The sequence below is a fragment of the Stenella coeruleoalba genome, assembly GCF_951394435.1.
Source record: "Stenella coeruleoalba genome assembly, chromosome: 1".
Classification (NCBI taxonomy): Eukaryota; Metazoa; Chordata; class Mammalia; order Artiodactyla; family Delphinidae; genus Stenella; species Stenella coeruleoalba.
The window spans coordinates 60,354,193-60,379,815 of record NC_137169.1 but is presented as its reverse complement, the minus strand read 5'-3'; the positions used below and the strand labels follow the sequence as shown (position 1 = coordinate 60,379,815).

The 25,623-nt window shown below is 35.5% G+C and overlaps 2 protein-coding genes across 6 annotated transcripts in view; one reads left to right on the top strand and one right to left on the bottom strand.

Moving 5' to 3' along the window:
- Positions 1–10,178, bottom strand: part of SRSF11 (serine and arginine rich splicing factor 11) — a 55,589-nt gene extending 45,411 nt beyond the window's left edge. For 2 of the 4 annotated variants that reach the window (XM_079919290.1, XM_079919291.1), the window contains exons 1-2: positions 10,069–10,178; positions 1,860–2,081 (exon numbers count right to left, since the gene is read on the bottom strand). The gene's annotated coding sequence lies outside the window, so the exon portion shown is untranslated. The remainder of the gene's footprint in view (positions 1–1,859; positions 2,082–10,068) is intronic. The other 2 variants (XM_079919295.1, XM_079919292.1) reach the window with 2 other exon arrangements.
- The window catches only part of LRRC40 (leucine rich repeat containing 40), a 57,108-nt gene continuing 41,651 nt past the window's right edge, over positions 10,167–25,623 (top strand). The window contains exon 1 of one of the 2 annotated variants that reach the window (XM_079919269.1): positions 10,167–10,441. In XM_079919269.1, coding sequence (XP_079775395.1) covers positions 10,291–10,441 — 151 coding nt within the window. In that variant the 5' untranslated portion in view covers positions 10,167–10,290. Of the gene's footprint in view, positions 10,498–25,623 lie in introns of both variants that reach the window. The other variant, XM_079919270.1, reaches the window with a different exon arrangement.

Sequence of the window (25,623 nt, the reverse complement as noted above, 5' to 3'; positions counted from 1 at the left end):
TAATGTGCTGTGATGAAAATAAACCAGGATAGGAAATGGGGGAGAAGGTGTTATCTGAGCTGAAACTTTATTAAAAGGAGGAAGCAAAGCAATCCAAGCAGAGGAAATAGCCAATTAGAAAGGTACTCAGGGTGAGAATAAGTTTGAAGCTTTCAAGGAAAGTAGGAAGACCATTTTCTTTGTTGATTAAAAGCTTTACAGTTTATATTTCAGAGAGAGACTTATAAGAAAATCCTGTATCATGTGGAAAGTGAAGTGAAAGAAGCATGCACAGGGAAGAGCCACCTGCTTATTTTTGGGAGTGGGTTTGGGAAGGCTTCCAGTTATATTTGAATGAAAATTATTACCAACCTCACTAATGGTTGATGCTATTTCCAAAGCAAAAAGTAACCTGTCATTTTGGCCTCTTTAGTCATATTATGGCCTATTAGTCATGTTTGGCCTATACATGCATATTATAGTGCATAATTTCTGATAGGCTTTTGAAATATGAAAAATAAGATTCCCGATAGTAGTGCCCTATTGCTAACAGGTGGGGAACTGCTACTACCACCACACTTCTAAGAAAAATTTAAAGAGGTGCTTGATATTGGAAAGAAAGTCTCTCAAAGAATATTAGAGAATACTACTTTATGCAAATCCTCAAAACAGTACCAATCCTATCAGTTATAATGAACAAGCTTTAGTTCTTTCCAGTATCAAGGTTCTAAAAGATCTCATGTATAAAAGAATGAAACTACACCCCTATCTTATACCACTCACAAAAATTAATTTGAAATGGACTAAAGACTTAAATGTAACACCTGAAACAATAAAACTCCTAGAAGAAAACATAGGAAAAACGTTCCCTGATGTAGGACTTGGGAACGATATTTTGAAAGTCGAAAGCATAAGCAACAAAATTAAAAATAAACAAGTGGGACTACATCAAACTAAAAAGCTTCTGTACAGCAAAGAAAACCATCAACAAAATGAAAAGACAACCTATGGAATAGGAGAAAATATGTACAAACCATATATCTGATAAGGGGTTAATAACTAAAATATACAGGGAACTCCAAAACACCTCACATCTGTTTGAATGACTAGCATTAAAAAGGCAAGAGATAACAAAAGTTGAGGAGGACGTGGAGAAAAGGGAACCCTTGGGCACTACTGGTAGGAATGTAAATTGGTGCAGCCACTATGGAAACAGAAACACCATGTTGAGATGTCTGTATCCCCATGTTCATAGCAGCATTATATACAATAGCCAAGACATGGAAAGTGTCCATCGATGGATGAATAAAGAAGTTATATCTAAAAAACAAAGAAACAAACAAAACTAAACTCACAGAAAAAGAGATCAGATATGTGGTTATCAGAGGTGGGGGTGAAGGGAGGGAGAATGAGAAGAAGGTGTTCAAGTGGTACAAACTTCCAGTTATAAGATAAATAAGTACTTGTGATATAATGTATGACATAAGTATACTTAACAATGCTGGATGATATATATGAAAGTTTCTGAGAGAATAAATTCTAAGCATTCTCATCACAAGGAAAAAGTTTTTTTTTCTTTTTCTTTTATTTTCTATCTATATGTGATGATGGATATTAACTAATTTTGTTGTAATCATTTCAAGATATAGGTAATTAAAATTGTGATGCTGTACACTTAAAACATATACAGTGCTGTATGTCAATTATATCTCAATAAAACTGGGAAAAAGAACAATTGCAATAAAGATATTTCTAAGGAAAAGAAAAAGACCTCATGTATTTAAATGGAAATTCTTTAATTAAAAGATAGAATAGCCACAGGTATGTACAATAACTCTACCCACTGGACACCATGTTCCCAGTTGGGTAAGTCAACTTACCTGTTACTGTTAGCCACCTTTGTTCACACTACTGGAAAAGATTGTAGAGTCCTCTACATCAGGGGTTCCCAATCCCCTGGCCACAGGGCTACGGGTTCATGGCCTCTTAGGAACCAGGTCGCACAGCAGGAGGTGAGCAGCAGGCAAGGGAGCGAAGCTTCATCTGTATTTACAGCCGCTCCCCGTTGTTTGTTGTTCGCATCACCACCTGAGCCCCGTCTCCTGTCAGATCAGCAACGGCATTAGATTCTCATAGGAGTGCAAACCCTACTGTGAACTGCGCATGCGAAGGATCTAGGTTGCATGTTCCTTATGAGAATCTAATGCCTGATGATCTGAGGTGGAGCTGAGGCAGTGATGCTAGCACTGGGGAGTGGCTGCAAATACAGATTATCATTAGCAGAGAGGTTTGACTGCACAGAGACCATAATAAGTCAATTGCTTGCATACTCATATCAAAACCCTATCAGTCAGTGGCAAGTGACAATTAAGCTGCATCTTACAGAGTAGACTGGACATAAGCAACACACTTCAGGTGTCACTGTCTCCCACTACCCCCAGATGGGACCACCTAGTTGCAGGAAAACAAGCTCAGGGGTCCTGATCTCAGGGGTCCTGATTCTGCATTATGGTGAGTTGTATAATTATTTCCTTATATATTACAATGTAATAATAATAAAGTGCACAATAAATGTAGTGTGCTTGAATCATCCCGAAACCACCCCTCCCCCCTCACCCCCTGGTCTGTGGAAAAATTGTCTTCCATGAAACCGGTCCCTGATGCCAAAAAGGTTGGGGACCGCTGCCGTAAATTGACATAATTTTGCAAATCTGCACAAGCAACAGGTCTTTTACCAAATTAGTTGTTAAGCAGCTCTTTCCCTCTACCAAATATACTCTTTGAGGACAGGGAAGGCAATGTATTCATCTCTGTGTTTCTGATATCCAACAATATTTTACTGGAACAAAGTAAGCATTTGACAAAAACTTACTTACTGAGTATCATCTGTGTGCTAGAAGCTTTACAAATGCCTTACACAATCTACTCAACAAAGGCTTGGTGAATGAAGGCAGGAATGCATTTGTTAGATTTACAAGGAAGTTTGGTTGAGAAACTCTCAAAGTATTTGGCTATACATTTTCCCCCCATAGCTATAGAAAGCAGTAAGAAAAACATGGGAAATAAATCACTGCTTACAAACCATAACTTAAAAAAAACAAACTTACCTGCAGATCTGTTTTGTTTTTCTACTTCTACAAATTAGGTAATTGTATTTCTCTTCTATTTCTATTAATTGGATGATTCTATAATGATTAGTATCTACTTCAAAATCATAATTATAAATCCCACACTCCCTTTTCTGCTCCATCTAAAACGAAGGGGAGAGACTAAAGGATAAGTCAGCATTAGGGGGCTAATGGACAGAATGATGGACAGACACACACCAGAACAGAAAAAGTCTACTTACTTCCAAATACTTGTTTTGTTAACTTATATTGTCTGTCAATAGCAGAAATTCTATATCTACATTTTAAAATTGACAGCACAGGGTCTGTGAACACCTTGAAACTGTGGGCAAAAATCTGTATTTTTCATTTTATTTTTCAAAGTTTGTTTTTATGATTAACAGAGAGAGAAAAGGAGTTAGAGCATTAGGATACTATTGCCTAAAGCCACATGCACAGTACTCTCAGCTGTGGTCCATACAACCACAATCAATTTATTTGTAACAGATTTATTGGCGTTTGGATTGAATAGGGTCAACAGAAATATTTGGAGGGGAAAGCTCCAGGTACTGACTACTCACTACCTATCCTCTGTTATATGAGAATTTTTTACTCTCAACTGAGAAAAGGCCATTTGAGGGACTGCTTCATAATCTTAAAAAAAAAGTGAAAAAAAATCCAGTACTTATATGTATCTTTATTCTAAGTAAATAGTTTCAAGCATTTTAATACTAGAGAGTTTTCCCTGATCAAGGAATTAGACATCTGTACAATTTGAGCTCTTTTTCCCCTTACGCTATAAAATTAACTTTCTCATCATGAAGGAAAATTATTTCTAAAGAGTCTTATGAAACTGGTAAAACCGAAAGTGTACTCAACTCAGTAATTTGAGGATCTACATTAACTGAATGCTTTTAAAATGTGCTTTAATCCTCACAACACTTAAAAGGTGCTACAGTGATTAAGAATGCAGGCCTAGAGTCAAACCAAAGGGGCTCTGCCACAATTAAGGTATTTGCAATCTTTGGCTCATTACTTTGTGCTTCAATTTCCTCATTTGAACAATGAGGATAATAATAATTTCCAACTCACTGGGTTCTTTTCTGGATGAAGTGAGAATACAAATGCTTAGAAAACATAAATATCAACTACTATTATTATCCCTAATCTACAATTTAAAAACTTTCAGTTTGAAAAATGTTTACCTCAACTGTGTTCCACTTTATACCATCACTCTATTTTAGGCTAGTATCTTGGACTATTACTACTTCATCATTTACATGAAAGATATGAATCAAGAGTTAATTTATACAGTGAGAGGAGTTTCTTAAGATCCCACATTTTAATATAGGCTTTTGGTGGCATATATTTTTTTAAAAAGATTATAAAATAATAAATGCAAAATGTAAAATATTAAAACTATATGTGTAAAAAAGTAGAAGTCCCTCATTCCCATTCCCCATGCATGTTCTCAACTACTGTTAACAGGCAATGTGAACTCAATTTCCTTACGTGAAAAATGGAGATAATGATACCACTTAAAGTTTTTAAGATTAGAAACATTATGGATATGAAACACCTAGCACAGTGCCGAAGACATAGGTACTCAACAAATGCTTTATACCATTACAAGAAAGTCTGTGTTCCACTTCCTCTTCTCTTCAACAGGTGAATAATAACAATAATACTTCTGGTCTAACCTTAGAGCATTACCGTCAAATGTGAAAATACTTCGTAAGTGGTAGTAAACATGTGAAGTATACTATTATTACATGCTCTTTCTCCTTTAAGAGGCTGCTGCAATGGAAACATGATGACAGATTTCAGATTTTCATATTCATTTTGTTCCTAAAGCAGCACTTTACCAATAGCACGTGTAGATAGATGACAGCTAAACAAAACATTCCTTTTTTGATAAAACACAAATGCTTCATGGAAAACTCTTGCTAGGAAGGCTTCAATTACTTTTCCATACTTTTAGAGCAAGATTGCTATTCTAATTTTCAAAAGACAAACAACTCCACATATGCTTGATCAATCTTAAAAGTACTGTGAAAAAAAAAAAAGTACTGTGACATGGGTTGGAGCAACAGACTATCAAATAACCAAAGCACCGATTAAAAAAAAAAGCAAAATATTAGTAAATACACAAAACAATCTGAATTTTTGATACACGCTAAAGCGAAAGGCCACAATGCTTTTTTCCTTCAATTTCCATTTCAGCCACTTTTAACTATGAACTGCAGTTAGTTTCAAGCCACAATTAGCTCATGGTGAAGTCTAAAGCACGTGGAGACACTGATCAAATAATTATTTTGAAGGAAGGAAGAGATAGTGGAAAGGTAACTTTTTAGGAAACGAGGAATCAAAAGAGAAGCAAAAAAGTCAGGAGCTCTATAATGGAAAAATATCAAAGCTTTATTAACGGCAGATAAATTTAGTGATGAGTGCAAAACATGTATCTCTACAAAGATGAAGAGCAAAAGCTCTTGGTTCACAGATTTGCACTGTGGAGACCAAGTATTTAAATGTTCACTAGTATTTCAACCCCCCCAATAATAGTACCCAAATCACCTAAGTATATGTAACTGTGATATTTTAAAGGATGGAAAAAAAAAATGATGTAGAAAAAAAGTAGTGGACACTCTTGAAGGTATTTTGAAAGTTAAGCTAATATTTTTCTTAATTGCGAGTATAAATACTCCACCTCCAAATTTAACAAATTTTTAAATAAAAATCTATCAATTGTGAATGTCAACAAACTATCAAATTATTACTATTTCCCCCGTATCAACTTCAGTTGGTACTAAGAATAAAGTCTCAGGGGCCATATCTTGTCTCATTAAAACTGTTGGGGACGTTTGCTTATACAGAACTTTTACCATGTATAATTATTTAATGTCTCTTTTTGAAGTATTGAGCAAATGGAGTTGCAAGCCAAATCCGTTTGAATAAAAATGTTGGCAGGGGTGATATAAAGTCAAATTTTAAAATAGTGGATTTTGATTAAAATGATTTTTCTTTAAACAGATTTATTTGGTACTGGTTTTGTATCTGTTAACACAAAGAAAGGATAGTATTATGAAGTACATTCTCAGATTTGGTGCCCTAATTTTATCTCTGTATAACTTTACTACTTTAAACAAATTCATAAAACCTATACAATTGATGTTAAAATTAAGACTTGAAATCACATAACACATTAATCTTGGAAAAACGATCAAGAAAACAGCTATTAAATGTTAGAAGTAAGAATCACTAGGGATAATGGGAAATATTTTCAGCTGATTTTAGAAAAAGAAATAATACCATAAGTGCTTTTTATTTAGTGACATAAGCGACTGCTTTATAACCACCACCTGTGTTTTAGCTTTTTTTAACAGACTATAAACAAACAAAAAAACTAAAAGTAATTAAGATAAAAAAACTTTAAAAAAAACTACTTCTTCCACTTCATGTGAAAAACATTAGCAATGTAAAAGCCTTTTTGTAAGAGGAAAGTAAAAATATTTTCCTAAAGCTAGTGGACTGTAATCCTTTTACACTGAAAGTAGAGAGAAACAGAAGACAACATTTATATCAAATATTAAACCTCCTAGAGCAAGCTCACTGCTTCCTAATTCAAAAGTAAGAAAGGGAAGCACAGGGAACATGCAAAGGATGTACAAATGAATAATCTAAAATAAAATGCACCGTCTCCAGAAAAAATTACCACACAAAGTTCCAATGACAACAAAATACAATTCAAAGCCACATTTGAAACTATGAATAAATAGACAAAATATGTACTACCTTCAAGGAAACAGCATGTTTTCTACTGACTACTTTTAAGTTGGCAGTTATAAGCCTAAATGGAAATCAAATGGGCAAAATGCAATTTTCAAAGGAAACTAAAGATGTGTAACAAGCACCATTAAAGTTGAATATTTAAAACACGACGAGTCCATGTGCAATATAATTTTGCTCTCAATTTTGATAATTCAAACCAACTTATTTACAGAGTAAGGACAAACACAGAAAGAAAACTTTGAATAATAAGCATATAAGAATGTAAAAAATTCAACTCAAAGAATACTTAATAAGCAATATATGTTAGGTCCAACAGCTCCAGTCAATAATGACAGTGTTAAAAAGTAGAATGTTCTCTCAATAAATAACGTTAGCATAAAACAGCAGTTCTCACAGATAAGGCAATGTTCTGAAAGGTGAACATTATACTGATTCAGTATAGGCTAAATCTAAATCTCCTATTTTACAGAAAAAGAAAACTTCCTAGAGATGTCTGCAATCAAATTCACTTTGCTCCTGATGACATTAAAAAAAATTGTGCTCAAAAATTTGCACAAATTAATACCATTTTCCTTTGCCACAATTTCTCAATTTGCCTCAATAAATTCATCTTACCAATTGTAGCTTTCAATTTTGAAAATATTTAACATGTAGCAATGTTCATAATAACACAGCCATGTTTTAAAATGTCTTATTAAATTTTAATGGTAGTGATAAGCTGCTCTATCTTACTTTGATAAGTCATACTTTCCGTTATGAAACAGAACAGCATTCTTTGGCCGATAAAATTCTTAGGGTCAATGTATTTTTGGTTTCTTCACTTTCTGTTTTCATTTAGCAAATCTAGAAGAGTGAAACCTTCCATACTTTAATAAAATGAATATAATAAACAGTAGCTAGGCAAATTCTGTTACAAATGGCAGCTATGCAGTAGTCTCCAGCCCCTACACAGGAGATATCTGTTTCATATTATTTTAATAATCCATCGTTTTTTTAAAAGAAACAAATACTTTAGCTTCATTGCTCATGTTGAAAAAGGTTCGGATCTTTTGTTTTAATGCATTCTTTCGAAAGTAATACAATGAATATACAGTGTTAATTCCCACGAATATAACTATATATAATTACACTTTCTCATAAAGAAGCTCAATTAAGTTGATAAGCTTTCAGTTTGCATGAGTTTGAGATGAAACATGATTTTCCTGATTGCATGAGGTAATAATTTTCACCCTCACTTGTTCAATCTGCACTTGCTACAGAGGTACAATACACAGTGTAATACAGATATATACTTGTAAAATTTTTATACATGTCAGTTTGTTATCTATTGAAGTTTACCACAAGAGTGCAGTCACTTGGATTTTTCAGAATTACTCTGCCATTAATCAGGACATGCTTCTCTTATACAAAATGCAACAATGTTTCAACATAATACTATAATTAAATGTCAATAATGAAATATTTAACTTCAAGTAGAAGCACAATAAATCAAAAAACTGTATCTTCCTTATAATTAAAAAAAAATTGAACTAAAGAAGAATCTATTGTAGGGGGAGAGGTGGCTACTGTAAAATTTTACACTTGAGTAAATAATCCTCCAAAGGTAGGCTGCTACATCCTACAAAAGAGAAAAAGGGTTTTCTCTAGTAAATAATTACCTCCTAAAACATAATTGAAGTCTCCCTAAAAATGGATCGAAGACAAATGTTGAAAATGGTGAAATAAAAGCCACTAGGGAAATCATAATGATTAATAAGAAAGGTTTTAGAGAGAGAGATCCATCTAGGTTCAAAGGCCTGGTCATACCACTTATAGAAACTTATGACTTTTGGCAAGTTTCTTAATCCTTTTTAGCCTTAATTTCTTCACCTGTAAAATTGATCCTTGTGCTAAATAAGAGATAGTAAAAGAGGTATTATCAGCACTGAGCCTGATACTTAGGGCCCAATAAGGTAACTATAATGATTATTGTCAAGACAAACTTGGGTCGGGGGGTGTTTATTAGCGACCTTGCAAAAACTGCTATGTTCCTTGCTTTAAAACCCACTCTGTTTGATAGTGTAATTACTGGTAGTTTTCTGCTGTTTACTTTCAATGCAAAGGACTCCATAGAATTAAGAAGAAAAATAATCGAGGGGGTCAGGGTTTAGAAACCTAATTTTACGTCCGGCAAGAACGTGGACTCAGGCAAATCCGTGTGCGCTGCAGAATTTGTTAGCTGGCCGTCATATTACCTTTTAATTATCCTAATGATCCCCAGCCGAGCTGATGGGGAGTTAAAAGGATATCTCCAGGGGAAGGCTTTTTAAAACAAAATTACTTTAGGCAAAACAAAAGTCTAGCACCCAGGACAATACTAAAGAGGATGAGTTATTAATTACTTATTGAATGACTCACTAAAGCTGTATATTTCAGGCAGAAACTAACTGTCCAAGATATACGACTTACTGCACAAAATTTTCATTTTCCATTCTGAACTGGATGGAATCCGTTTCCTCACCAAGCTCTCAATATTTAAAACTTCATCTTTGCTTAATTATTTCAAAAAACCCGAATGAGATAGGAAATGATTAACCCTACATTAATGAAAAAGGAGTGAGCTTTAAAAGCTGTCAAGTAAACTGTCTAAAGTTACACAGTTTGTAAGCTACAGAAGGACCTGGGATTCGAACTCGTAGCTCTCGGGCTCCGAAATCTAAGCTTTTCTCGCTACACTCAAGCTTGCGCTTCCACTTGGCTTCCCTAAACCGTCCGGTAGAGAGAACGTTCATTATGAAGCTTTTTTTTTCTTTTTTCTTTTTTTGTGTTTCCTTCTCTGTTGCCAACCCTTCCATTTCACACTACCTCCTATGTTGGGCTACGAATTCCATACAACAACAATCGAGGTGCACTAAGGCTAGGAGTCGGAGTATAGACCCAAAGAACAGAAATTGGTTTTACTTCCTACGCGGAATGGAGGTCTGGCGCCAGCACCAAAAGCGACAAACAGGCAGGGGTCCAGAGAGGCTGCAGACCGCGCCCAGGTCTCAAGTTTTAGTCAAGGCCCACGTTCCGGCCAGGCGAGGGGAGCAGAGAAGGTTATTCTTTCTTGACACCCTCGCCGCCGCGGGAGCACAGAAGAGTAGGTTGGAGTCTCAGTAATAGTGCCCACAATAAATTCAAACCCCCTCTTCAGCCCGTTAAACGCACTTACTTGAGCGAAGTAATTTCCAAGACACAAGGCCGGCACCGGCAACGGGAAGGGCCCCTCGGTCCTCCTGCCCCAGACGCTGGCGGTGACGACAGCCGAGCCGCGCCGCCGAGAGCGAAGGCCCAGCGCACGGAGCGCGCGCTCCCGACAGGGGCTGGGCGGCTCCGCGGCGCCACCTTTAAGCGTCACTGGTGGGGCTCTGCTTCTGAACACCCGGGTTCGAACATGTCGCGGCTGAAGGGAGTAGCTGGGCGGGATCCCCGAGCGGGGTTCCGAGCTGAGGGGAGAGACCGCGGTGCCTCCGTACCCCAGGGGCTATTAAAGGCGGCGAGGAAGAGCGGGCAGTTAAACCTGTCGGGCCGCAACCTCAGTGAAGGTAAGATCCAGAGGTACGACCCGATTGTGCGACCTCGCAGAAAGCACTTGCCCCACGTAGCCTCCCTTTCCTCTGGCCTGGGTTTGGCCGCCTTTTGCCCAGGCTCCTAGCCAGGATCCCGGTGCTCGAATTCAGGCACTCATAACATTTCCACTGGTTCGGTCAGCTCTTTCGGTTCCTCCTTTCGCTCCAGGAGTGTCTGGTGCAGGGAATGTGCTGGGAATACGGTCAAAATTTAAACGGGTTGCTTTCTGGGATTCCTGCATTCTATGGAATAACAACATAATGTTTGACTAAATTAGCTATCAAGTGATGGGCACATGCTTTGTTTCTTTGGCCCTGTGTTCCTCCTCTTAATTTAATCACTTAGGGCAGTTATCAGCGCTAAAATTCTGTATTTTATCTGCTCCTTTGTGAACTAAGAGTGAATGTCACTGTTCTCTATCAAGACCATTTTCTGTGTGCAACTGGACAGGAGGAAATACAAGGAATAATGAACATTATCCTAAATTGAAGATCAAGATGGATGCCATACTGAGTGAATTTGGGGCCATCCTGAAAATCTGGTAAAGATAAAAAGCACAAATCTGGACACCATGAACGAATAATAGCCAGATGCTCTTCTGATTTTCTGTTGTATACGGGAGGGAGTGGGAAGTGGGGAGAGAGAGATTATGGCATTCCTCCTGTTTTCCTCTACTTATATTTAGGTTTAAGGCTACCTGGGATTAAAAGCTTCCATTTCCTTGTAATGATTACTTTTTTTATTGTGCCATGTATAGAGTTGACCATGAAAGCAAATACTTGCTGAATGAATGAAAGGGTATATGACAAAATCTCTGCTCTACCTAGAAAAGCTTTTAATCAATGGGGACATTAGTATTCTAAAACTACAGATGTGCATATACACTTGCTTTTTCCAAAGCCTGGAACTTTCTACATGATACCTGACTAGGGTATCACTCTGCTTCCTGTAGGACTCTGCTCAGATAGGCCCTTCCTAACTACCCTATCTAAATACCATTGCTAACGTGTATTCTCTGTTTTTTAATAGCATTTATTACTATCAGAATTTATATTATATATTTGTTTATTGTCTTCTATCCTCTGCTAGAGTATTAGTTGTATGTGGTCAAGAAGCTTTGTTTTATTAATTGTTGTGTCCCTAACACTCAAAATAGTGCTTAGTACATAGTAGATTCTTATTAAACATTTGTGGAAGGAATAAGTAAATGAATGAGTACTCCCAAATACTAAGTGTGTGCTGGAATGTACTTATTGATTGGATCCAGATGGTTTAGTCTATTAAAGTTTCAGGGAGCAAATGAATTTTGACTCCTAGCTTCATGATGACATGGATCAGGGCTGTTTAGGTCATTATTGTATAAACAGAGCCTAACATAATATCTGGCACATACTAGGTACTCAGCAAATTATGTTGAAGGTACAATATTTCATAGGAGACAAAAGATGTAAATGGGAGAGGCACATGGTATCTATAGCTTATATATAAAAAAGGAATTCTTGTTATCATAATATAAAAGGTTTTTCTTTATCTAGTTGTAGCCTTCAACTTCTTCTCTTGTCTTTCAGCCTTTGATATCCAAACTGCGGTAATTCTGAACTATTTGTAGTCCAGTATGGGGCCATGCTTCTTATTTCCATATCTTTGCTCATGTAACTTTGAGATGCTTAATCTCCTGGTGTTTTATTTTCTCATTTATAATGTGATAGTAGGAATAGGACCTACTAAGGTTTAAATGAGATAATACCCATAAAAGGCCTGGTACATAAAAAGTACATGGTAAAAATTGGCCATTGCTATTATTATTGCAATAGCCTCCTAAATGGTTTCCTGAATTTCTTGTTTTAAATCTCACCCTCTAAATCAGTGCCATTACCAAGAATTATCTTTCCAAAACAAAGATCTTACTATGTCATTCACATTTAATGACTCCCAGTAGCCCACAAGATTCAGCATAAAGTTCTTAGTACAACAAACAAAAAAAGTCTTTTGAAATCTGGCCCCTAAGCGTCTACAATAAAGCCTCCTGTCTCTTTTCGGAATCCTATACTTTAACAACAACGACAATAGCAAATCGTTTTTCACCCGAACAACCATACTTTAAGGTTTTTTTAGAACAGTTTTAGGATTCCAGAAAGTTGAACAGACAGTACAGAGAGTTCTCGTATACCCTCTCTCCCCAGCTCATAGTTTCCCCTATTATTAGCATCTTGCATTATGTAGTACATTTGTCACAATTGGTCAGCCAATATTGATATATCATTATTAAAGTCCATTATTTACATACTGTTCACTCTTAGTCTTATACAGTTCTATGAGTTTTGACAAATGCATGATGTCATGTATCTACCATTCCAGTATCATATAGAATATTTTCACTGCCCTAAAAATCACCTGAGCCCTACCTGTTTACTCCTTACCCTGCTTCTCCAGAAGCCCTGGCAGCCACTCATCTTTTTTTTTTTTTAATAAATTTATTTATTTATTTATTTTTGAGTGTGTTGGGTCTTCGATGCTGTACGCGGGCTTTCTCTAGTTGTGGAGAGCGGGGGATACTCTTCGTTGTGATGTGAGGGCTTCTGATCGCGGTGGCTTCTCTTGTTGTGGAGCATAGGCTCTAGGTGCGTGGGCTTCAGTAGTTGTGGCTCGCAGGCTCTATAGCTGAGGCTCAGTAGTTGTGGTGCATGGGCTTAGTTGCTCCGCGGCATGTGGGCTCTTCCTGGGCAGGGCTCGAACCCGTATCCCCTGCATTGGCAGGCGGATTCTTAACCACTGCGCCACCAGGGAAGTCCCAGCCCCTCATCTTTTTACTCTTTCTATGGTTTTGCCTTTTCCAACACGTCATATAATTGGAATCATACAGTATGTAGCTTTTTCAGACTGCCCTTTTTCACTAAGTAATGTGCATTTAGGGTTCCTCCATGTCTTTCCATGGCTTGATAGCTCATTTCATTTAACACTGAATGATATTCTATGGTACGGATGTACCATTTTATTTATCCATTCACCTTTCTAAGGACATTTTGGTTGCTTCCAGTTTTTGGCAATTATGAATGAAGCTGCTGTTTGTGTTCAGGTTTTTGCGTGGACATAAATTTTCAATTCATTTGGGTAAAAACCTAGGAGTGCCTTTCTTTTGATTTTTGGAGCTTTCTGGATTTTTTTTTCCTTGAATATTTTTGGTCTGCTGTTGGTTGAATATGCACATGCGGAACCCAAGGATACAGAGGGCGGATTGTATACTCCAGGTCTTTCTTTCGTCCTTTATATTTATATGATTATATAAATGTATTTGTAAAGTGCAGTCATGTCCATTGTTTCTAAATTGGAAAAATAGAACCTAGCCTTTAATTTTGCTGTATATAACAAAAAGCAGTTAAAATTCTGTTGATTCTTTTTTTTTAAGAGCAAATGTGGATTTTTATTTTGAAAGAAATCATAATACATTTTTTAAAAATTTAAAGCTAACAAAAAATTTAAAGCTAACGAATAACAAAAACATTCCAATTTTCAGAAAGAACAATATATATTTTTTACTAACTACCTAACAGCTATATACAGTGAATGATTTCTATAATGCTTTATTTCCTACATTTTTTTACATCTTTATTGGAGTATAATTGCTTTACAATGGTGTATTAGTTTCTGCTTTATAACAAAGTGAATCAGTTATACATATACATATGTTCCGATATCCCTTCCCTCTTGCGTCTCCCTCCCTCCCACCCTCACTATCCCACCCCTCTAGGTGGTCACAAAGCACCGAGCTGATCTCCCTGTGCTATGCGGCTGCTTCCCACTAGCTATCTACCTTACATTTGGTAGTGTATATATGTCCATGCCACTCTCTCGCTTTGTCACAGCTTACCCTTCCCCCTCCCCATATCCTCAAGTCCATTCTCTACTAGGTCTGTGTCTTTATTCCTGTCTTACCCCTAGGTTCTTCGTGACATTTTTTTTTCTTAGATTCCATATATATGTGTTAGTATACGGTATTTGTCTTTCTCTTTCTGACTTACTTCACTCTGTATGACAAACTGTAGGTCCATCCACCTCATTACAAATAGCTCAATTTCGTTTCTTTTTATGGCTGAGTAATATTCGATTGTATATATGTGCCACATCTTCTTTATCCATTCATCCAATGATGGACACTTAGGTTGTTTCCATCTCCGGGCTATTGTAAATAGAGCTGCAATGAACATTTTGGTACATGACTCTTTTTGAATTATGGTTTTCTCAGGGTATATGCCCAGTAGTGGGATTGCTGGGTCATATGGTAGTTCTATTTGTAGTTTTTTAAGGAACCTCAATACTGTTCTCCATAGTGGCTGTACCAATTCACATTCCCACCAGCAGTGCAAGAGTGTTCCCTTTTCTCCACACCCTCTCCAGCATTTATTGTTTCTAGATTTTTTGATGATGGCCATTCTGACTGGTGTGAGATGATATCTCATTGTAGTTTTGATTTGCATTTCTCTAATGATTAATGATGTTGACCATTCTTTCATGTGTTTGTTGGAAGTCTGTATATCTTCTTTGGAGAAATGTCTATTTAGGTCTTCTGCCCATTTTTGTATTGGGTTGTTTGTTTTTTTGTTATTGAACTGCATGAGCTGCTTATAAATTTTGGAGATTTATCAATTGTCACTTGCTTCATTTGCAAATATTTTCTCCCATTCTGAGGGTTGTTTTTTGGTCTTGTTTATGGTTTCCTTTGCTGTGCAAAAGCTTTGAAGTTTCATTAGGTCCCATTTGTTTATTTTTGTTTTTATTTCCATTTCTCTAGGAGGTGGGTCAAAAAGGATCTTGCTGTGATTGATGTCATAGAGTGTTCTGCCTATGTTTTCCTCTAAGAGTTTGATAGTTTCTGGCCTTACATTTAGGTCTTTAATCCATTTTGAGCTTATTTTTGTGTATGGTGTTAGGGAGTGATCTAATCTCATACTTTTACATGTAGCTGTCCAGTTTTCCCAGCGCCACTTATTGAAGAGGCTGTCCTTTCTCCACTGTACATTCCTGCCTCCTTTATCAAAGATAAGGTGACCATATGTGCGTGGGTTTATCTCTGAGCTTCCTATCCTGTTCCATTGATCTATCTTTCTGTTTTTGTGCCAGTACCATACTGTCTTGATTACTATAGCTTTGTAGTATAGTCTGAACTCAGGGAGCCTGATTCCTCCATCTCCGTTTTTCATTCTCAAGATTGCTATGGGTATTCGGGGTCTTTTGTGTTTCTATACAAATTGTGAAATTTTTTGTTCTAGTTCTGTGAAAAATGCCAGTGGTAATTTGGTAGGGATTGCATTGAATCTGTAGATTGCTTTGGGTAGTAGAGTCATTTTCACAATGTTGATTCTTCCAATCCAAGAACATGGTATATCTCTCCAGCTATTTGTGTCATCCTTAATTTCTTTCATCAGTGTCTTATAATTTTCTGCATACAGGTCTCCTTTGGTAGGTTTATTCCTAGATATTTTATTCTTTTTGGTGCAATGGTAAATGGGAGTGTTTTCTTGATTTCACTTTCAGATTTTTCATCATTAGTGTATAGGAATGCCAGAGATTTCTGTGCATTACTTTTGTATCCTGCTACTTAACCAAATTCATTGATTAGCTCTAGTAGTTTTTTGGTAGCATCTTTAGGATTCTCTATGTATAGTATCATGTCATCTGCAAACAGTGACAGCTTTACATCTTTTTTTCCGATTTGGGTTCCTTTTATTTCCTTTACTTCTCTGATTGCTGTGGCTAAAACTTCCAAAACGATGTTGAATAAGAGTGGTGAGAGTGGGCAACCTTGTCTTGTTCCTGATCTTAGAGGAAATGCTTTCAGTTTTTCACCATTGAGGACGATGTTGGCTGTGGGTTTGTCATATATGGCCTTTATTATGTTGAGGTAAGTTCCCTCTATGCCTACTTTCTGCAGGGTTTTTATCATAAATGGGTGTTGAATTTTGTCAAAAGCTTTCTCTGCATCTATTGAGATGATCATATGGTTTTTCTCCTTCAATTTTTTAATATGGTGTATCACATTGATTGATTTGCGTATATTGAAGAATCCTTGCATTCCTGGAATAAACCCCACTTGATCATGGTGTATGATCCTTTTAATGTGCTGTTGGATTCTGTTTGCTAGTATTTTATTGAGGATTTTTGCATCTATGTTCATCAGTGATATTGGCCTGTAGTTTTCTTTCTTTGTGACATCCTTGTCTGGTTTTGGTATCAAGGTGATGGTGGCCTCGTAGAATGAGTTTGGGAGTGTTCCTCCCTCTGCTATATTTTGGAAGAGTTTGAGAAGAATAGGTGTTAACTCTTCTCTAAATGTTTGACAGAATTCGCGTGTGAAGCCATCTGGTCCTGGGCTTTTGTTTGTTGGAAGATTTTTAATCACAGTTTCAATTTCAGTGCTACAGTGCTTGTGATTGGTCTGTTCATATTTTCTATTTCTTCCTCATTCAGTCTTGGCAGGTTGTGCATTTCTAAGAATTTGTCCATTTCTTCCAGGTTGTCCATTTTATTGGCATAGAGTTGCTTGTAGTAATCTCTCATGATCTCTTATTTCTGCAGTGTCAGTTGTTACTTCTCCTTTTTCATTTCTAATTCTATTGATTTGAATCTTCTCCCTTTTTTTCTTGATGAGACTGGCTAATGATTTATCAATTTTGTTTATCTTCTCAAAGAACCAGCTTTTAGTTTTATTGGTCTTTGCTATTGTTTCCTTCATTTCTTTTTCATTTATTTCTGATCTGATTTTTATGATCTCTTTCCTTCTGCTAACTTTTGAGTTTTTTTGTTCTTCTTTCTCTAATTGCTTTAGGTGCAAGGTTAGGTTGTTTATTCTAGATGTTTCCTGTTTCTTAAGATAGGATTGTATTGCTATAAACTTCCCTCTTAGAACTGCTTTTGCTGCATCCCGTAGATTTTGGGTCGTCATTTGTTTGTCATTTGTTTCTAGGTACTTTTTAATTTCCTCTTTGATTTCTTCAGTGATCACTTCATTATTAAGTAGTTATTGTTTAGCCTCCATGTGTTTGTATTTTTTATAGATCTTTTCCTGTAATTGATATCTAGTCTCATGGTGTTGTGGTCGGAAAAGACACTTGATACAATTTCAATTTTCTTAAATTTACCAAGGCTTGATTTGTGACCCAAGATATGATCTATCCTGGAGAATGTTCCCTGAGCATTTGAGAAAAATGTGTATTCTGTTGTTTTTGGATGGAATGTCCTCTAAATATCAATTAAGTCCATGTTGTTTAATGTATTATTTAAAGCTTGTGTTTCCTTATTTATTTTCATTTTGGATGATCTGTCCATTGGTGAAAGTGGGGTGTTAAAATCCCCTACTATGAATGTGTTACTGTCGATTTCCCCTTTTATGGCTGTTAGTATTTGCCTTATGTATTGAGGTGCTCCTATGTTGGGTGCGTAAGTATTTACAATTGTTATATCTTCTTCTTGGATCGATCCCTTGATCATTATGTAGTGTCCTTCTTTGTCTCTTCTAATAGTCTTTATTTTAAAGTCCATTTTGTCTGACATGAGAATTGCTACACCAGCTTTCTTTTGGTTTCCATTTGCATGAAATACCTTTTCCATCCCCTTAGTTTCAGTCTGTATGTGCCTTTAGGTCTGAAGTGCGTCTCTTGTAGACAACATATATATGGGTCTTGTTTTTGTATCCATTCAGCCAAGCTGTGTCTTTTGGTGGGAGCATTTAATCCATTTACATTTAAGGTAATTATCAATATGTATGTTCCTATTCCCATTTTCTTAATTATTTTGGGATCGTTATTGTAGGTCTTTTCCTTCTCTTGTGTTTCTTGCCTAGAGAAATTCCTTTAGCAGTTGTTGTAAAGCTGGTATGATGGTGCTGAACTCTCTCAGCTTTTGCTTGTCTGTAAAGGTTTTAATTTCTCCATCAAATCTGCATGAGATCCTTGCTGGGTAGAGTAATCTTGGTTGCAGGTTTTTCTCCTTCATCACTTTAAATATGTGCTGCCAATCCCTTCTGGCTTGCAGAGTTTCTGCTGAAAGATCAGCTCTTAACCTTATGGGGATTCCCTTGTGTGTTATTTGTTGTTTTTCCCTTGCTGCTTTTAATATGTTTTCTTTGTATTTAATTTTTGACAGTTTGATTAATATGTGTCTTCACATATTTCTCCTTGGATTTATCCTGTATGGGACTCTCTTTGCTTCCTGGACTTGATTAACTATTTCCTTGCTCATATTAGGGAAGTTTTCAACTATAATCTCTTCAAATATTTTTTCAGTCCCTTTCTTTTTCTCTTCTTCTTCTGCAACCCCTATAATTTGAATGTTGGTGCATTTAATGTTGTCCCAGAGGTCTCTGAGACTGTCCTCAGTTCTTGTCATTCTTTTTTCTTTATTCTGACCTGCAGTAGTTATTTCCACTATTCTATCTTCCAGGTCACTTATCCGTTCTTCTGCCTCAGTTATTCTGCTATTGAACCCTTCTAGAGTATTTTTAATTTCATTTATTGTGTTGTTCATCGTTGCTTGTTTCATCTTTAGTTCTTCTAGGTCCTTGTTAAATGTTTCTTGCATCTTGTCTATTCTATTTCCAAGATTTTGGATCATCTTTACTATCATTATTCTGAATTCTTTTTCAGGTAGACTGCCTATTTCCTCTTCATTTGTTAGGTCTGGTGGGTTTTTATCTTGCTCCTTCATCTGCTGTGTGTTTTTCTGTCTTCTCATTTTGCTTATCTTACTGTGTTTGGGGTCTCCTTTTTGCAGGCTGCAGGTTCGTAGTTCCGATTGTTTTTGGTGTCTGTCCCCAGTGGCTAAGGTTGGTTCAGTGGGTTGTGTAGGCTTCCTGGTGGAGGGGACTAGTGCCTGTGTTCTGGTGGATGAGGCTGGATCGTGTCTTTCTGGTGGGCAGGTACACGTCTGGTGGTGTGTTTTGGGGTGTCTGTGGACTTACTATGATTTTAGGCAACCTCTCTGCTAATGGATGGGGCTGTGTTCCTGCCTTGCTAGTTGTTTGGCATAGGGTGTCCAGTACTGTAGCTTGCTGGTCGTTGAGTGAAGCTGGGTTCTGGTGTTGAGATGGAAATCTCTGGGAAATTTTCGCCGTTTGATTTGGAGCTGGGAGGTCTCTTGTGGACCAGTGTCCTGAAGTTGGCTCTCCTACCTCAGAGGCACAGCACTGACTCCTGGCTGCAGCAACAAGAGCCTCAATATCGTTTTCTGTTTTAAGAATGGAAAGGTAATTCAGCCCTTCCTGTAGCGTGGTTGCTATAATCTGTTTTTCTTCAATCACAGCATTTAATCTGTTTACATTTAATATAATTATTGATACATTTGAGTTTAAATCTATATTATTTTATTTTCATTCTTTCCATTTTGTTACTTTTTTCTTGTTTTATTTTGGTTTAATTTTTTTAAAAATTTTTATTGGAGTATAGTTTATTTACAATGTTGTGTTAGTTTCAGGTGTACAGCAAAGTGAATCTGTTATACATATACATATATCGACTCTTATTTTAGATTTTTATCCCATATAGGCTATTACAGAGTACTGAGTAGAGTTCCCTGTGCTATGCAGTAGGTCCTTATTATTTAGTTATCTATTTTATATATAGTAGTGTGTATATGTCAATCCCAGTCTTCCAATTTATCCCTCCCCCCAAAAATTCTATTGATTCTTATTCTTAAGTGGTGGCCTCCTGAAATGGATTCTTCTTAATGAGGTCACTTGTTAGAGCTGTGAGGCATTTTACTAACTAGATGGGGTTGTTAACTGGTATCTGTACAGTGCAGATAAATATTTACCTGTAACTGAAATCTGTGTACTCTTAAGGGTTTTTAGATACGCTTTCTTTTCTAGTTCCTTTGCGAAAGAACTAGGTCCTAGTTCTTTTGTAAAAATACTATTTATTATTTTCCTCTTTATATAACCAATATGTCTACTATAGAAAAAGTAGAATCTATATACAGCATAAAAAATGAAATTAACCATCTACGGTTATCACTGTTGATATTTTGGAGGTTTTTCTTTTATAATTTTTTGTGTGTGTGTGTGAATATATTTAATTTACTTTCTGTTTTTTTTATTTTTAACAAATTTGGAATTGTACTGAGTTCTGCTTTTATGACTTCTATTTGTACATTTTTCAGGAACACTTGAAAAATAGAGTCATTAAAATAATCAGATAATGGTCTGTCTTATGAATATTGTGATTAATTTAAATATCCAAATATTGTTGGCAGTTTTAGAGTCATCATTCTGAGTGTCAGTTCTATAAGTTACTTAGAAAGGTATACCCAAACAAAATAACTAATAACCAACTTCAAGGAAGCACATTAGAAATATCCTGGAAATTTTAAGTGACAGCTCTTTTTATGAGCAGCAGTGTGGGAATATATTATCTTTCAACCAAAATTAATTATCTTTTGTTCAGTATAGATATTGCAGCTCTTTTTCATTGGACCAGATAAAATGAAAGTAGAATTGTAAAGGAGGTATTGATTGTTGCCTTGTGCTTGCATGACCATGGCAGAACAGTAGTGTAGGAATGTTTTTGAGTGACTCAAAAACTCAATGAAAGTAAGAGGGGCCAGTGTTTGGAACAAAAGAATGCTGTAAATTCTAAAGGAAACCACACTATTGAACTGACAAGAACATTGGTAAGTGGATAATTTATTAAATAAGCCAATTAAATTAGTTTGGAAACCATATTATTTGAGAGAGAAATATGGGTGTAAGGCTATCATTCCTTATCTTGAAGAGAGCAGTTTGGTTAGTTTCTGTTTGTGGAATTAAGTAAATAGGTCTAGGGCTTCTAGGCCACAAGATGTCATGTTGTCTGTTTTAGGGTAATGAAAATTTGCCATGTTCAGTTTGTACAGTTTGTTGTGACACGACAAAAAGTGTAACACAAACCATATGTTTACTAAGATTTTAAATAACCATCCTTAAATCTGTATTAACCATGTTCTGCTTTACTATTTAGCTTAACTCTGTATTTTGACTCCTGATTGTCTTAATGGAATTTACTGTTATATTCTAAAAAGCTAATGAGAATTAACCAAACTATCCAGATTTTATAACAAATAATTCCAGAAAGAAACCACGCTTCCAGGTGAATAGATCATCAAAACAAGCTAATTCTTAAACAATTCTTAGAAATGAAAACACGAGGAAAGTGCCTTAATCCATATGTAATGGCAAAATCTGAGGTGAACATTTAATTTTTAGTATACTGAAATCCAGGGAAGTCTACTTGTTTAGATTATAAAACAAGGACCTTGATAGTTAATTGAAAATCCCATTCCTATTTCTTGATCTGTTGATATATTTCTAAATGTTAGTATTTTAACCTGTTGGGATGTGTATCCCAAGTTATCGCCAAGGCCAAAGTTTATTTAATAAATTAGTGCAAATTTAAACTTACCCCTATATTAATATCATGTTCACTCACTTGCATTTTAATATGTTTTCTTGAGTAGAAGAGAAAAAATACAGGCTGGGAAGAATGGAATTATAGTTTCAGTGAAGCTTGTCTTCACTATAAAACTGAATGTACCCTCAAGTTAATGTAATAAATTCAAGCATGTTTTTCTCTTAAAGTGATTAGTAAACATGTTTTCCTTTTCATATGTTTAACATTGTTTCACTCTTTTCTTACAGTATCCTGGACTTCAGCAAAGAAGTGTTGTCTTCATGCATTCTAAAATAACAGTGGTTCAGGTGTTCTAAACCACAAAGATATATTCCTTTGAATCAACCTAAAGCTGCAACTGAGTTAATGCCTTCCATATAACTTTTTGAGTTAATGCCTTCCATATAACTTTTTAATTTTACTTTGGGGTGTGTGTGTGTGTGTGTGTGTGTGTGTGTGTGTGTGTGTGTGTGTGTGTGTGTTAAACTTTAAAGATAGCCTCAAAGTGACACTATAATATTATGGTTTATCAATTTGGAATTCTTTATTTAATGTAATGAGGCCATTGGTGGCCATACATAAACTACTGTGGAGAAAATTGGAATGTTTATCAATGAGCTTTCCCGGATTCTTTACAGAGTGACTTGATCTATTGGTTTATTCTTTTAAAGTGCTCATAATTGGGTAGACAGTTTAGTAAATGGCATTTGTAAGATAAACTATTATCCGAATATTACCCTGCATCTAGCAAAAGCCTTTTTGTACTGCTGTTACTGTATTCTAGCATTTAAGTGACAGTAGGGCCCTCTCATTTAATCAACGAGGAAACTGGGGACCAGAAATACTAGGTTACTGGCCGGTTTGATTAGTTATACAGTTTAAACCAGAGCCTTAGGTCCCTGACTCTTTGGTCAGTGTATGTCCATGATGCTATACTGTGTATCATAGTTGAATATATTTACAGTCTTTTAGAAGATGGTAATCAATCTAGACTAGATCTAGACTTTAATGGGTATGATTTTCTGCCTTAAGTAAACAGTTATTATTGTATACTATGCATGATCATTATATTTATGAAACTGTCCAAAGGAGTCAAAAAAATTTTTTTAATCTCATGATTTATTGCTCCTATAGTTTACTTGCTACACATTCTTTTATTCATCCATGTAAACACCATTTTAGACATGTTTTTTTATTTCTTCTCTGTTTCTTCACCTACCCACTTGTATCTTCCTCAAATTAGACAGTTCTCTGCTGTCAACCCATTTGTGACTCCCTATTTCTGTAATTAGCTGTTGTCAATGGAAGAAAGAATGAATTGCCCAAAAATACATGTAAAGAAATCTTTTTGCAGTGTTTGTTAAGGATCATGCCATCCCTTGTGGAAGTCTCTAGTCACATATGGCTATTTAAATTTTATTAACCAAAATTAAATAAACTTAAAAATCAAGTTCTTCAGTCACTTTGGCCACATTATAAGTGCTCATTGGCCATATGCAGCTAGTGGCTACCATATGAAATAGGGCAGATACAGGATATTTCCATCATTGCAGAAAGTTCTGTTGGGTAGTGCTGCTTAAGGGTATTATCTACCCTGTGAGAAACATATATATGTGTATATGTATATATATACACACATATACACACTTTATTTTTTTATTCATTCACATATATACATATGTGTACATATGCATTCATAAGATTGTCTTGATATATTACATCATCTATATTTAAAAAAATTCTCTATCTTTAGTTATCTTTATTGGGGTATAATTTACAAACAGTATGTACATTCATTTTAAGTGTACAGTTTAATGAGTTTTGACAAATATATACAGTTGTGTAACTTCTACCAAAATCAAGATAAAGAACATTTCCAGTACTTGAAACGTTCCCCTTGCTGTCAGTCTACCCCCACTGCTAGCTCCATGGAACCAGTGGTCTGCTTTTTGTCAATATAAATTAGCCTCTTCTAGAATTTAATTCGAATAGAATTATACATTTACAATTTTTCCGTGTTAGGCTTCTTTTGCTTAGTATAATGTTTTTTGAGGGTCATCCATATTGTTTACAAAAGTAGTTCCTTTTTATTGTTGAACAGTAATAGTCCATTGTATGTATGTATTTCAGTTTGTTTATCCATTTACCTGTTGAGTTGTGTTTAGCTTTTGGCTATTATGAATAAAACTGCTTATGAGTTTTCAAGTACAGTCTTTGTGTAGACATATGTTATCATTTCTGTTGAGTTAAATACCTGAGCGTGGAATCGCTGGACATATAATAATAAGTGCATATTTAACTTTATAAGAATTCACCAAACTGTTTGTCCCTAGTAATATGAGAGATTCAGTTGCCACACATCATTACCAACACTTTGTATTGTCGTTATTTTTAACATTAGCCATTCTTGTGGTTGTGTTACAGTATCTCCTTATGGTTTTATTTACATTTCCTTGATGGTTAATGATGTTGAGTATCTTTTCAACTGCTCATTCGTTTTTTGTATATCTTTTGCCAAGTGTTCAGATTTTTTGTCTATTTTTAATTGGGCTGTTTGTCTTCCTGAGTTATAAGACTTTTTATATTCTGGGGATGCAAGTCCTCAGATATATTGTATATCTATATTGGTATCTATCTAATATATTCTCCCAGTCTGTGGCTTGCCTAATTTTCTGAACAATTTCTTTAGAAAAACATAAGAGTTTTTAATTTTGATGAAGTCCAATTTATCAATTTTTTTCTTTTATGATTGTACTTTTTCTATACTGAGAAATTTTATCCATCCCAAGGCTGTGAAGATTTTCTCCCTTGCTTTCTTATAGAATTTTTATAGTTTTATCTTTTACATTTAAGTCTGTGCTCTACTTGGCATTAATTTTAGAGCATGTCACAAGGCAAAAGTTGAGGTTCATTTTTTATCTATACGAACATTTGTTTAAAAGACTATTCCTTTCTTACTAAATTATTTTGGCAACTTTGTTGAATATTAACTGACATTATTTTATTGCCTGGAATATTTTCTGAGCTCATTTTTTTTTTTTCCCTGTTGGTCTATATGTCTGTCCTTATATAAGCTTTATGGTAAAAATTAAAATCAAGTACTGTTAAGTCCTATCGCTTTCTTCTGTTTCAAAATTGTTTAATATATTTTAGTTCTTTTGCATTTCAGTATACATTTTAGAATTAGCTTGTTAGTTTCTACAGAAATGCCTTCTGGAATTTTGATTAGGATTGTACTGAATCTATAAGTCACTTTGAGAAGTGACATCTTAAAAATATTGAGTCTTCAAGCTGTAACTTGGTATATTTCTCTACTTATCTAGACCTTCTTTAAGTTTTCACAGCAAAAAACACAGGTCTTTCATATATTTTGTATTTTCATACCATAGGTTTTGCATATATTTGTTAAATTTAACACTCAGTATTTCATGGTTTTAGATGTTATGTCTTGTAAATCTTTAAGCATTTAAGAATGTTTTCAGTTACTGATTGCTAATATGTAGAAACACAATCGATTTTTGTATATTAAGCTTGAAGTCTGTGACCTTTCTAAACTCATTACATTTAATTTTTTTGGTAGCTTTCTTAGGATTTTCTATATAGATCTTCATGTCTGCTAATAGAGACAGTTTTACTTCTTCCTTTTCAGTCTGAATGGCTTTTATTTATTTTTCTTGCCTTGTTGCATTAGTCAGAACTGCTAGTAAAATATTGACACAGTAAGAATGGGCATCCTCACTTTG